General features: G+C 33.8%; 1 protein-coding gene across 1 annotated transcript; it reads right to left on the bottom strand.

Annotated features, from left to right (window-relative positions):
- Positions 1 to 5,470: 5,470 nt before the first annotated feature.
- On the bottom strand, positions 5,471 to 13,268 carry LOC100371792 (uncharacterized). The gene is made up of 4 exons (XM_002739684.4): positions 13,184 to 13,268; positions 11,939 to 12,111; positions 6,606 to 6,686; positions 5,471 to 5,993 (listed from the first exon to the last, which is right to left on the bottom strand). Exons 2-4 carry the CDS (start codon positions 12,104 to 12,106, stop codon positions 5,907 to 5,909), a joined length of 336 nt encoding a protein of 111 aa, XP_002739730.1. The 5' UTR covers positions 12,107 to 12,111; positions 13,184 to 13,268; the 3' UTR covers positions 5,471 to 5,906.
- Between the last annotated feature and the right edge of the window lie 175 nt (positions 13,269 to 13,443).

Raw genomic sequence — 13,443 nt, 5'->3', positions numbered from 1 at the left:
TTCAGTTGGTCAATATGATGTTGTTTGTCATAGTTTTTACGAACTAGTATGTGCATGTCTGATCTAAAAATATGGAGTATAGAGCAGCAATTCGTTTGAATCGCATGGTTTCGCTAAAGCCGTCTAACAAGCCTGTGTGTTAGGAAAAGCTGTGTTTCACTGCAGTTAAACCACAGGGAGCCCAGGAACTATAATCAACTGTAATACGCAGTCTCTATGAGCGCGGGGGGGGGGGGTATCGGCTGGTATCTAGTGTAAGAAATAGACAAGGGATGAAGGCTCCAGCCAGCTCACATTTTTTAAACTCGAAAAAACAGACGAAAAGAATGAAAAATAAAATATAAAAAAAATACCAGGTTGAAGAATATTAGTAACCAGTCTTGTGATTGGTTGTTGACAAATGCTGAACAGGCCACGCCTCCAACGGTGTCGTGCGGTCGGACTAACCGTTAGGAATTCCTAAATGGAGCCAATTTGTGTAGTTTTCTTGATTTTTTCTGCAGATATGGGTAAAATGTAGGTAAGGCTTTGGCGAAATACGAAGGAGCAACTAATATTCTTCAACCTGGTATTTTTTTTAGATTTTATTTTTCATTTTTTTCGTCTATTTTTTCGAGTTTAAAAAATGTGAGCTGACTGGAGCCTTCATCCCTTGTCTATTTCTTACACTAGATACTAGCCGATACCCCCCCCCCCCCGCTCATAGGGAGTGCGTACAGTTGATCATAGTTCCTGGGCTCCCTGTGGTTAAACTAAGTGATTCTTTGATTAGACGCGCCAAGGAGCTGGTGCCACCAATCAGCGTTGCTGTATCATAAATATGAACCATTATATACAGTTAATTGTGGTGAAATCTGCCAAGAGCAGCACTACCTCGCAAAAACTTGTTTTTTAGTAACTGTAATACGTGTAAGTAAACAAAGCCATTCTTTTACTTTCATATGCAAACAACTGTTTCTTGTTAACCAGTCACGGCTTTGCACATGCACACATGAAAAACATTAACAAAAGCGCCCTCCTAACCTAAGCTGAAGAACTTTTGTTTTTCTGATATATAACTGTAGAGGGTGCCATGAGAGTCTGCTAACAATAACTACTTCACAGCAAACTGGTGCCATTTGATTTTATAGTGCTTAGTAGATGGAATCCAGCAATGCACACACACACACACAATAAATGCATATTATTCATTGATTTTTCGAAGTCTCACGATCATAGACAGTATCTAGTCTAAGTGTTTAGGGAAGTGGCTCCGATTCTATGGATTGTACTGTACTGATGTAGTAGACTCCCCAAATGTTATATCTTGGAATTTGGAAAGGAGCTGTACTGCCTACAGCTTACACATTTTGATCAACATTTGAAATATACTTGCTGAAGCTGTGTATGTTTGTCAATGAATCTTAATCTTTGTGAGGTTGGAGCTGCAAGCAATTGTAAATTATGTTATAAATATTGAAATTTGATGATGTTTGTAAATTTAGGAAACTTGATCTTGTATTTCCAAACAACCTCAGTGGAATATTCACTTCAAGAACATTTCCCAAAATCACATTTGTCTTAGACCCCAAAAAAATACATTTCTGATCAATTTGTTTTCTAAACATCCACAGGCAGAATTAAATGTATGATTTTCATGAGAAGTGAATTTTTCTTTTATTTCTTCTAAAATTCTGACAAAAGTTGTGATGGGCATGTTTTTAACCGATGTGCAATGCACAGCCACCATAAACATGAATGTTTTTTGAAGTTTACATTAGAATAATAGTCTAGAATTTATTCCATATTCTTTCCCTTGTGCTCGTACATTTTTTCCTGCAGTTGTCTAAATCAGCACATTTATAACTTTTATTTGTGCATCTTTAATCAGCCAGCACTAACTACTAGTAACCATGACTACTAGCAGTGAGATTGATTTCTCTACCTCCATGATCCCATGATATTCATTCAATTGTGCATTAAAGTGCAATCATAATTGCTTCATTCATTCTCATGTCACATAAAAAATTAACAATATTTGATTATACATCCTAAAAATTGACAATGACTTTGACTTTAAAGGTCAAAAAAAAAAGAAAAGATTTTGCCTTTTATCATTGTGTGCATCAGTTTGCACCTCACACATTTTCTTTGCAATTTGGATCATATAAGGAAGAATATGGGAAGCAAACTGTTGTTTATTTCACCAGAAAAATACAATAATAATATACACAATAAGTGTTTTTCTGTTTCAGAGAATATTTTGTCTATCCAAATAAATCTGTAATGCAGGGTTTATAAAAACACTATTATTTTCCACATGCGTATTCATTGTTACATGTGGTATGGGTCCCATATTTAATGCTCTTTGTCGTTAACGCCAGCACACATAGTTGAGAGGCCGGAAGCGAGATATGGATTGGAAATCAAGTCTGAAGTACTCTGTGTAAAGAGGTACTTCCAATAACTAATTAACCATGAGGTATCTTGTACTGTTGCAGTGATTACATTTTGTAAACGACAATGACTCACACACGGTGGACATCTACCACCTACGTGCATCAATAAAGTCCAAACGGCAATTACAAACAGTGCATAAATTATGAAGAATGGTCTAAATTCATTGTATTTATAATCATTTCCTGAAACCACCTACAAGCCATTCCATAGAACACGCTTTACAAAATTAAACACAACCAACAGGCAGCTGATAACACTATACTAATTTTATGAGTTTTAAGGTCAACCACATAACATAAGGTCAAACACATAAAATTACTAAATGAGCTGTGCTGACAATCACTAGGTAATATATGCTTCATGTTAGCATTGAAGTCAAGCAGCTAACAATTAGGGAGAAACAAACTTCACTCTGCGTACATGCTTGTATAATCTGAAGTTCAGCTCAGGCGAGAATTGTGCAGCAATTAGGTCTACCAGTAATTAAGCAAACACAGGACATTAAACAAAAACTTAACACTGCAGGCGTAAACAAGTGTTTTTTTCCCCATTCATTTTCGCTATTCATCAAGAGTTTCATGGCAATGTGTTAAATATAGTTGGAAGCCGAGCTCCAGTAGAAATACTTAAATCTTAAGTTTTTAAAAAGGAAATTATTTATATGAGCCATGTAAATATGATGTTCATTCTGCGTAACCAGGTACAATTTAAGTGGGTTTTTTTATAATCTATATACATTATATTAATGCATTGTGGGAAGAATATTACGAGTAAAGTACGAGTATTTTCAAAGTTTCATTTTAAATATACCAGATGTGATAAGTAAATGACTGTCATGTCGCATTTGTAGTTTTATCGTAGGTTATCAGGAATCTGTATGTACTGGTAACTCGCATGACAGCGAACATGGTAGCAATCACTCTGGTTATCTTACTAGCATCTCTCCGCTGCGACATAGTACGTTTCAAAGTCAGCAGATTTAAAAAACAAAATATATAAAATGTTCTTTCAAAAAAGTTTTTGAAATTTATTTTTTATAGAACCAAGCAAGTGAAATTGATTGCAGCTTAAAAAGGACAAAAATGTCATGAAATATTAATACATTGTCACCTATGGGACTTTTAGATATGGTTTTGCAGGTCAACTAAGTACATAGAATGGTGCTGAAAGCTTTAACAGATTGGGATAAATAAAGCTGATAACCATACATGTTAAGCACCTACAAGTTACAAGGCATCAAAATATTGGTGGTGTTTTTACATGTGTGAAATTAGATACAGTTTTTGAGTATAAACCCCACGGAGTATATCTAGTTTCTTTTGAGCTGGCATTTGTATCTTTCCAGTTTTCTGTTCCATCTCAGACGTCATAACAACTTGTAGAATAAATACTACCATTTTATACTTGTGTGTTACAGGCACTACGTACTCAATTTCTCACCTCTGTGAGATAATTAATATATCGTTTTGCTCAACAGACTTTTTGAATGTTAGCAATCACAGAGCACATTATGTTGTCACTGATCACCATTTGGAAACGCTCAATAATTGTTGCCTCAGTCACCGCCGCCATTTGGGAGTGATCAGCGGCTTCCTAAGTTAACACGTTAACACTAGTATTTCCATATGAACAAATAAAGGAAAACATCTCCTCCTAAGCTGATCAGTAACATAACTCGGAATATCAGTTTGGATAATTCTGAATAGTAGGCCGAGGCGCTGACAAACGAGATAACTGTCACTTCCTTGCAGATTCGGGCGCCAGGATGTTAGATATCATCGCAAGGGAGATGTCATACAATCTCTTTGCACACTTCAGACAACTCACAACACACAAGTTTTTTTTTCTTCACTTACTCTCAACGACTAAATATTTATTTCATGCAATTTCAAACTTGATCCAAAATTGAAGAATTTCCACAGCTCCAATTAATTTTTAAAAGTTGAATTTTGACACTGAAAAGTTGAGCTCATATACAAACCCCGATCCAAAGACTAAATAAATCTTAATATTTAGTCTAACTAGATTTATAAACACTTAACTTTATTATGTTGGCATGCAGTAACCATTAGTATAAATATTACAGGCTTCACACCACAAATGCATAGTTTATAGAACATACTTGCCCTTCAGGTCAGATAACCACTGACGAATCAGATACTATATATAGCCAGCGGGATATGTGCTTGGATTGCCAAAGTCTGTATCTAGTATGACCTGAAACAACCTCCCATTTGTGAGAAGGATTTTATGACAAACCAATTATTTTATTAATTGATTGACTAATACTGTGCATCTAAGAATGAGGTGAGAGCACTTGTTTTGACTGCTATGGAATTAATCTGGGTCTCCATACCTAGATTTGAAACAGTCCTCATACGTCATATACAGGGATTAATTTCTAGACAACTGCAGTGCAATTAAATGATCAAAAAACTTATGGCTCTTAAGAAAAATACATTGTTCAAAAAATCTCAGATTTTAGTACCGATATACCAAATTTATTGTGAGAGATGCATTTGGTACATATTCAGTTTATCCTCAAAAACTCGGTCGTGGGTAAACAATCGTATGGTACGTAACCCAGCTGAGTGCCGGGCTAAAGACAATGGATATAATTTGCATACTTCTTGAAAAGTACAGTTTTATGGGGAATGTCCTCAATACTGCGAGGTCTCTAATAAAGTTCACAAGAACTTCCATAACTTGTTTACTCTCTTGAGAAAATATTAAAATGAAAAATACATAATCATATTTTTTAATATCTCAGTTTTCAGAAATTCTTATGATGATTTATTTACATGCTTATAAGAACTGGTACCCAAATAACAATTAAACTGTTAATCATTTTTTTTGTCGCTACCTTAATCAAAAATAAAAAGAAAATCTAATCAAGTCTGAAAACACTAAAAAAATTCATAATAATGCATAGCACAACAAATTCAAAACATGTTAGATATTTTCTAAAAACAACTATACACATAGCACATGCTAGTGACTATCAACAATACAAAATTATTTTCTACAGATATTTTTCTTCTTTTATTGAACTTTTATTTATTAAATCACAGCTAAAAATGAATTATCATATGTCATTACTGCATAATAAATAAATACCGGTATTAAACATTCAAGACGTCTACATCATTTTATTAGAAAATCAGAATTTTTTACCCTATACCACAGTATAATGTTTGAGATAGCATGTAACACGCAAAAATTAAAAAAAAGTTTACAAAATCCCCACCATTGTCCAAATTCATATATTTTGAATTTAAAATATCCCCCACTTCATATCACATTGCTAATACACAGTCTTACAGTACATACTGCAGTTTATTCAAATCCTTGGGTATTTTCATTTCTGAGTAGGCTTTTACCTTAAGCCTCGTGTTGAAGCGTATTCGGTGTATCGATTGAGTGGTTGATAGCGGTGGTAAACCATATTGCATTCCTCATTTAAATGATCAGAGATTAGCAAATTGGCCGGCAGCTTTATCCATATCCACTGTACTATCCACCGGTGGTCTTTCTTCTGTGGTCTTTTTGAGTGGCTACAATACAGTAATGCACAATGTTAAACTTCATGAAAATAAACATTACAATAATGATGTAACCTGAGTCTCATTGAATTAAATGCATTCCTTGCTACAGACCATAATGCATATATTGGTTTCTTTTTTCCCCCATTGTGTGAAATGATGTCATGAACAGAATACATGTATCATGTACTATTCACAGAGATAATTCCACTATCCTAAATTTAAAGATATTGATGTATATCAATAAGCAGCTGCAACATGCCTTCATCAACACCACACAGTCCACACCCAATCAAAAGAAATTTTGTCTAATCGTAGGCTGGCAGCCTGAATAATGTTTATTTCACACAATGACATGCATCTCCAGTTGTTGACCTTGTCAAAACTGTGTGTTTAGTTTTTAGTTTTAGTTTTAATTAACAGTACATTTTGTCCATGATTCCATGTTTTACAAAAAAACGTTTTTTTTAAATTGTCAAAGAACTTTTAATTTTCATTAAAAATGTATTCTTCTTTTGTTTTTTAACATTTGGAAAAAACTTAAAATAAGTTGCAATGTGCACATTTTTAGCTGACAAGCATAATGAACAGAACTATTAAAGAAGATTTTTTTCTGGATCTCACCTGTTGTTGTTTCTGTACCAACAACTCTTGTATCTGAATTTCGTCGCTCCCGGTGACTTCATTCTTACCCTGCAGTTTTAACTGAAGAGAAATACAAGAATTGTTAAAATAAATAGATTTAGATGTTGATAGCCACATGGTCTGATCTCGCTTGCAGCATAGATCTGGAGATAAAATACTTTTGAAGTTCAATGTCACAAGCGAAGAGATTATCACAGCACTTTGCTGAGTGAGATATCTGTGTCAAGGCTGACATTTTGACCTCAAAACACTTTGCTGTACTTTTTCGAAGTAGTGAAAACTGTTTTAAAATCTTAAAAACTTCAACAAACTGCTTTTAACATCAAAAGAGACACAATAGACAAAGTTTAAATAATTCCAGGAAAACACTAAATTTTGTAACAGTGAACTGTTTACCTTGTTTTGTAAAAAGTCACATTGACCTTCATGAAATGCCATCATTGTAAAATTGTGAAATGAAACATTTATGGTAATTTTACAATAACATTTTTGACGCCTTCCGAGTTGCAGACAAGAAGAGGGAATTGTCCCTCACAAGCCTTTCTCCAAAGCACACAAGACATTGTAAAATCCTGTAAAGATCTGTACTTTCTTCAAGACTGGTGAAACTTGACAGTGGCATTAATTAAAAAGGGATTTGTTGCCAAGCAATAAGGCGCTACATGTAGTACCCAGTACCAGTGGAAACCTACCAGGAATAATGTTTATTTTTTGAAGCATCCATATACATGTAAATACATTTGTACCCATAGTTTATATACACAAAGTTTCATTACATTCCCGTAGTGGTAAAGTCAGGAAGTTAAAAACGAAGGCTGTGAAAAGATGAGCCCAAGCTGCTGTTGGATTCCGAGCTCTCAAATACACTATATAAGAATGAGGTTGCCCCCAGGACAGTCTCTTGCTCAAATTTGAAATTCAAGGTCACCAATATTGTGTGTACTGCACTGAGTTTTAAATCAATTTGCAATGGTGCAAACAATTCAACTGGATTTTCCAGATCAACGATTTGTAAAGTTCTTACTATAATTACATTGTAATACAAAGAGACCCATGGTTTTGACTTAGCTTTAATTTTTTTCATGGTAAAAGCACCGCTATTTTCATGCACTTTCCATGTGGCAGGTGTTCAATACATATTGCAGATTGTCTAGCAACCATGTAGCATGTAATATAGCAGTGATTTTGTAGATAAAAGAAATTGCTGTATACTCAGGTATCACAGATATATTCAGTTCTTTGCTTTACCCACTTATACAGCACTGAAAGGAATGCACAATGAATGAAAACAAACTACGGTAGCATGGCCTCCAATGTGTCATGTACATGTAGTTAGAAACTTAACAAGTAATCTTTACTGTAGTTGTTCAGGTATTATTTAAAAAAATATTAAAAATAATAAATCGCACAAGTAATATAAATTGTTACAAGACGATTCTCAGAGAAAACAGCAATATTTATATTTTAAGGGTTGACCATTACAAACTGTGGGAGTGGAGATGATATAAAATTGTAGACATTAATATTTCTCCTTCACTTAGTTTTGCGCTAGATTTTTTCAGGATTATGTTGCTTATAAGCAATTATTGTTGGTTTTCTTCTGTAAAATATTCAAGTTATATAATATATATATATATTTTGGTAATTCTAAATTTACTGAGCATATTTTAATTACTTTCAAAGTCCATTCCACTCCATCTCATAGGTAAACCGTTGCTTCACAAGTTAGTGATCTCCGGATTCAAAATATAGCAGATATATATTACTAACTTGCTTACTGCAGTTGTCAATATTAATCATATCCTAACAGGAAATCAATTAAAAATATATATTCTGCCCAGCTGGAGACTAAATTCAGTTTCATACAAGGATTAATGAAGTTTCAGCTTTGTTTTCAATATTTTACATTATTGTATGGTAATTACATATAGAATGCATTTAAAAAAGACGTGAATGGTATTGGTAAACATTTACCCTAGAAAATGTAACCAGTGGAAGATGGTTTCATTGGCTGAAGAAGAGTTTTTTGGTAGCGCCTATTACCCATGAGCCTCTACAAATTTCGATCAATAATGGCTGATTTACTATTACAAATGTATTCAAAACATTTTTCAAACTAATCGTTTATATATATATATATATATATATATATATATATATATTGAATAGTACAAGCACTACCACCCCTACAGGTTATTATCTACTGGTAACATATAAATTTTAAAACATTTTGTTCATTTTCAGGGAGCAGGCTAATTGTCAGGATGGGTCAAAGGTCAAACTGTGCCACTGTAAATTTTCTACAGGTGGTATTTATCTGCTTGGTCATTGTGATTGGTCATGTTATTTTTCGACTGTCATTTAAAATCAATAAAACATTTCTAAATATTTTATAGAAAAAAACATTGAATCTTTTTCTGCATGCATTATAATATGACTTTTCATCGTAAATTACTCTTGTTAATTAAAAATACAGACCATCAGAAATTCAGAAGGGTGAATCTTGAAGAATAAAATAGTAGTAATTCACAAATTTTCTGCCATCTTCCCCTCCCCCAAAAGTTTCTAATGTTCAGATTTAAGAGTATTATAGAGAAATAAAAATGTGCACACCATTAAAAAAAAGTTTCATTTAACTTAATGCCTCATTATGATAATTGTTGTTGTCTCACAACATTTTATAGAACTAGAATTATTACTGTTTTGATTCATGAAGAATAAACTGTAACACATTTGGCAAGATCTATAGATCAAGAGAAATGCTGTGATCCATGGAACCGATTACAGCTTGCATGTGGTCTGCCAAATCAACAGGGTACTGATATGTATGCCGTTATTTAGTGAGAACTGGATTTTAATCTTTTAAATTAGCTCAATTAAGACAAAAATCTGCAGGCAAAATAGATTCCTGTGCACATAGGTGGCTTTAGCCAAGTTCCAAGTTTGTTGTTTTTTGAACTGTTGACCAGTTTTGAAACAAACCCAACATGTAAAAAAAAATCTGCAGCCAAAATTGATTCCTGTGCACATAGGTAGGTTTAGCCAAGTACCATTTAGAGTTTCTTGCTGATATTATTTCTTATTTTTTGAACTGTTTAAAAGTTGTCAAACAAAATCAATGTGAAAAACAAATCTGAGGCCAAAATGGATTTTTGTGCACATAGGCAGGTTTAGCCAAGTACCATTTAGAGTTTCTTGCAGATTTTATTTATTTTTTGAACTGTTGAAAAGTTGTCAAACAAAGACCGTGTGAAAAAAAAATCTGTAGCCAAAATGGATTCCTGTGCACATAGGCAACTTCAGCTACCATAAGTTCCATTTTGAGTTTCATGCAGATTTTATTTGTTTTTTGAACTGTTGAAAAGTTGTCAGTTCCACTGAAAGGCATGCAGCAAATGTAATATCATCACTTTTTGGCTGGAAGGATGTTTGTTCATGACTAAATAATTATGAAACACAAGCTAACAGTAGTGGCGGTATTGTAAACTTTAAGGAAAGAACTCCTTAACCATGCAGCCTTTGTAAACTCAGCATTCACACGGATTACTTATTTCATGAAAGTGGCTTTAATTTGATTGGTGGATTCTGTACACAATGGTACAGAAGTAGATAGAATCATGCAACACCTTCTTTAAGAGTTCTTGTACTGTGAGAACGGTGTTTGAAACAACTATTAAGTTTACAGGGAATCTGAGAAGTAAGCACTAACAGGGCAGCCCACACAGGCATTGATATGGTCAATATACGTGGGTTGGAAATAAATCATATGCTTTTATAAAATTGATTAAATTATGTAAATTATTTCCGATTGCAATGTTGTAATATACAAACAAGTTGTACATTGATTCATAATTCAACTTTGCATCAAGACACAGGGTCACTTAAGCAAATGTAATCCACACTATTTTGAAAACAACTTTTAACAAGAGATGGCATCACAGACATCACAGACTCAAAGAAAAATTGATCGACCACCCTCTTACTTCCACACAAGTCATGATTATAGAAACCGCCAATAAAAAACAGACCACCTAATTGACAAATTACATACGAGACAACATAACCGTTTTACCACATGTTTTCTTTAAAGCCTGGACTTTCTTCTTCTATTAAATGGTTTGCTGTACAACTGGTGTTGTAATTCAATGCCAGGTGCCATAATAATCAATTTGGATGTTCAAATAGTGACATACAAATCTGTTCGGTAATAGTTTTAGGTTCACTGGGGTGCGTAAAAGGCACTTATAAATTATTTATTTCAAAGGGTGCAATTTGAACTAAGCATGAACTAAGGTTAGATATTTGTTAATGTGGTTATTGCCAATTTCTTTCTTATATTTCTTTCTTATATTTCTTAGGGTCTTTTTACTTTTAAATATGATAACATACAATTTAGATAATAATATACTATTTATCTTGTTGTGTTTAGGATTGTTGATAACATGATTATTATATATATTCACATAATGCAAAATACCATTGGGGGTACATCCCTGGTAGAGGGGCGCGAGTACCCAGATCGAGGCAACCAAAATGCAAACATGAAAACTCATTTACTTTTTGACACTGGTTATGAACTATTTGCATAGTTTTTTCACCGAAATTATGCTTTTTGATGATTAAAAATGAGTTTTTGTTGAATTTTAACGATCATTTTCAGACACTTCAATGAAAAGACCGCATTTTGCAGCATATATATACAGCTATTCAATAAAGAATGGTACCTACACATTACACCATATGTTGACATTCTTTGGAATAGGAAGAATATTTTATAATATAAACCATTGAATTTTCACTTCTATACATTTTGGGGGGAATTTCAGGATTTTATGTTATTCGTGAAGACAAAATTCATCTCAATTTTCACTGCTACAAAAAATCACAAATTTCACTGACGTGCGAAATTGAAGTAGCTTTACAGAACATGATGGTTTTTACTCAGTGAAATTTTTTTATAAACTCAAATTGAATTTGAGATATTAAATTTGTTCAAATAGTTCCATGCTATTATAGTTTGAATATGTGCCCCTCGCCTCCACAACATAATGAATGAATAAATATTCCTAGAGTGTTACATCAATCTCAGCTCACATCCAGATCAGATATTTTCTTACCAAGGGTGAGATACTGTTGTTATCGCAGAAGGCATTATGTTATCAGGTTATCAGAAAACATAGTGAAGTTATGGAAATCTTGTCCAAGCTGAGACTAAACCGTAATGTATTGCATTATTCTGGCTGTACAACATGTATTACAGAAGCACTCATTTGAGGGAATGCACATAAAAATGCAGGGCAGAACAAACTTACCTTTTTCAAATTAGTTGAGATTGCTTTGGCTTTGTTCTTGGCCTTCATAGCTTTGAAACTGGAGACTTTGAAAGGATTGTTTTGATTTCCATGCTGGCCTGCACCATTCCCCTTGCGGCTGTGTTTTAATTTGACAAGTTTACTTTTTTGCTTGTTAGCTTTGCCCATGGTGTCTGGAAAACACATATACAATACAAAAACAACATTGTATTAAGTAATGTTCCCTAAGTGCTACACTTTGTTTATGTATGTAGGCATCATTGTCATTGTAAAAACAATATTTCAATCAATTCCATAACTGCATAATTTTGCCAAACTGATTTTCTATGTTATTTTCAGCTCCAATTATTAAATCATTAAGATTTGTTAATATAGAGTTTGAAATGTCTACCGATGATCTGGGAACAAAGATGTAATAATGTTAAAATATAATTAATTCTCACTTTTTTAATATTTGATTATTTTAAATTAATTAACTAATTTCCAGTAAGAATAAAAAAAAAGTTTTTTTTTTCAATTTTGTTTACATAATTCTAGTAAGCATACTCAAACAATCACATACTTTGTGAAGGAAAATAATGTTTGCGTAAAGTGAAAACAAATAAAATTTTATGACTGCATCATCATGTAAAAAAACTGTGGAAATGTTAATAACAAAATTGTTACAACTATTGTGAATAGAATATTTTCCACAACCCCCCCCCCCCATTTTGATTTGTAAGCCCTAAGAAGCCCCCCCCCCCACCAATCAGGTAGATGGACTGTGCCCTAACCGAAATAGGCTGTACCATATGTACGTTGAAGCTAACGTATTTTTTTTACTCTTTATTTTAAGTTGTCTCTACAAACACGTTTATTTCAAGCAATTTGTAGTCATGATTGAATCATCAAAAAAGTACATGATATCGTGACTTAGTCGCCGGTTGCTTGTACAAGTCTGTGATACTGATAGAGACTGTGCACTAGGTGAAGATCGACACAGGATCGTATGAAGATCGTGACGCCAGCGTACGATTAAGCAAAGTCCCTCCATCGAGGCATGAACCTAAACCCCGTAGGCCCATGAGCGGGGGGCTTGTGGATAGAGCATGGGCCAATTTGATGAAAGTTGAAACGTGGAAAGACATATTGTGCTTCTGGAGTTATCCGCTAAAATACCGGCTGTGGAAAGTGAAGATATGAATTGTATTGTGTGTAATCGCAGGAGCAAATATTCTAGTGGAGAAGCGCATAAAGTAAATTTACCTTTTATACACGCGTCAGCAAGTAGACGATCGCGACTGCGAGTGTATACAGTACAGCGTGCAAAGATTTCAACATTAAGCAAACCGGAAGTAGGATAAATGGACGAAACTATCATCGCGAAGGGGCGTGGATATTCAAGGTAATTCAGTTACGCAACTGTTTTAGAGTGTGTAGACAGAAGAAGATACCGTTAAACGACTGAAAGTATTTGTAAATTAAATAATGGCGGACAAATTTAGTTAAATACCGATATAATCACA

This window comes from Saccoglossus kowalevskii, chromosome 6 (assembly GCF_978046115.1).
Source record: "Saccoglossus kowalevskii chromosome 6, keSacKowa6.1, whole genome shotgun sequence".
NCBI classification, from domain to species: domain Eukaryota; kingdom Metazoa; phylum Hemichordata; class Enteropneusta; family Harrimaniidae; genus Saccoglossus; species Saccoglossus kowalevskii.
The sequence above is the reverse complement of the archived record's forward strand: the minus strand, read 5'-3'. Positions and strand labels throughout refer to the sequence as shown.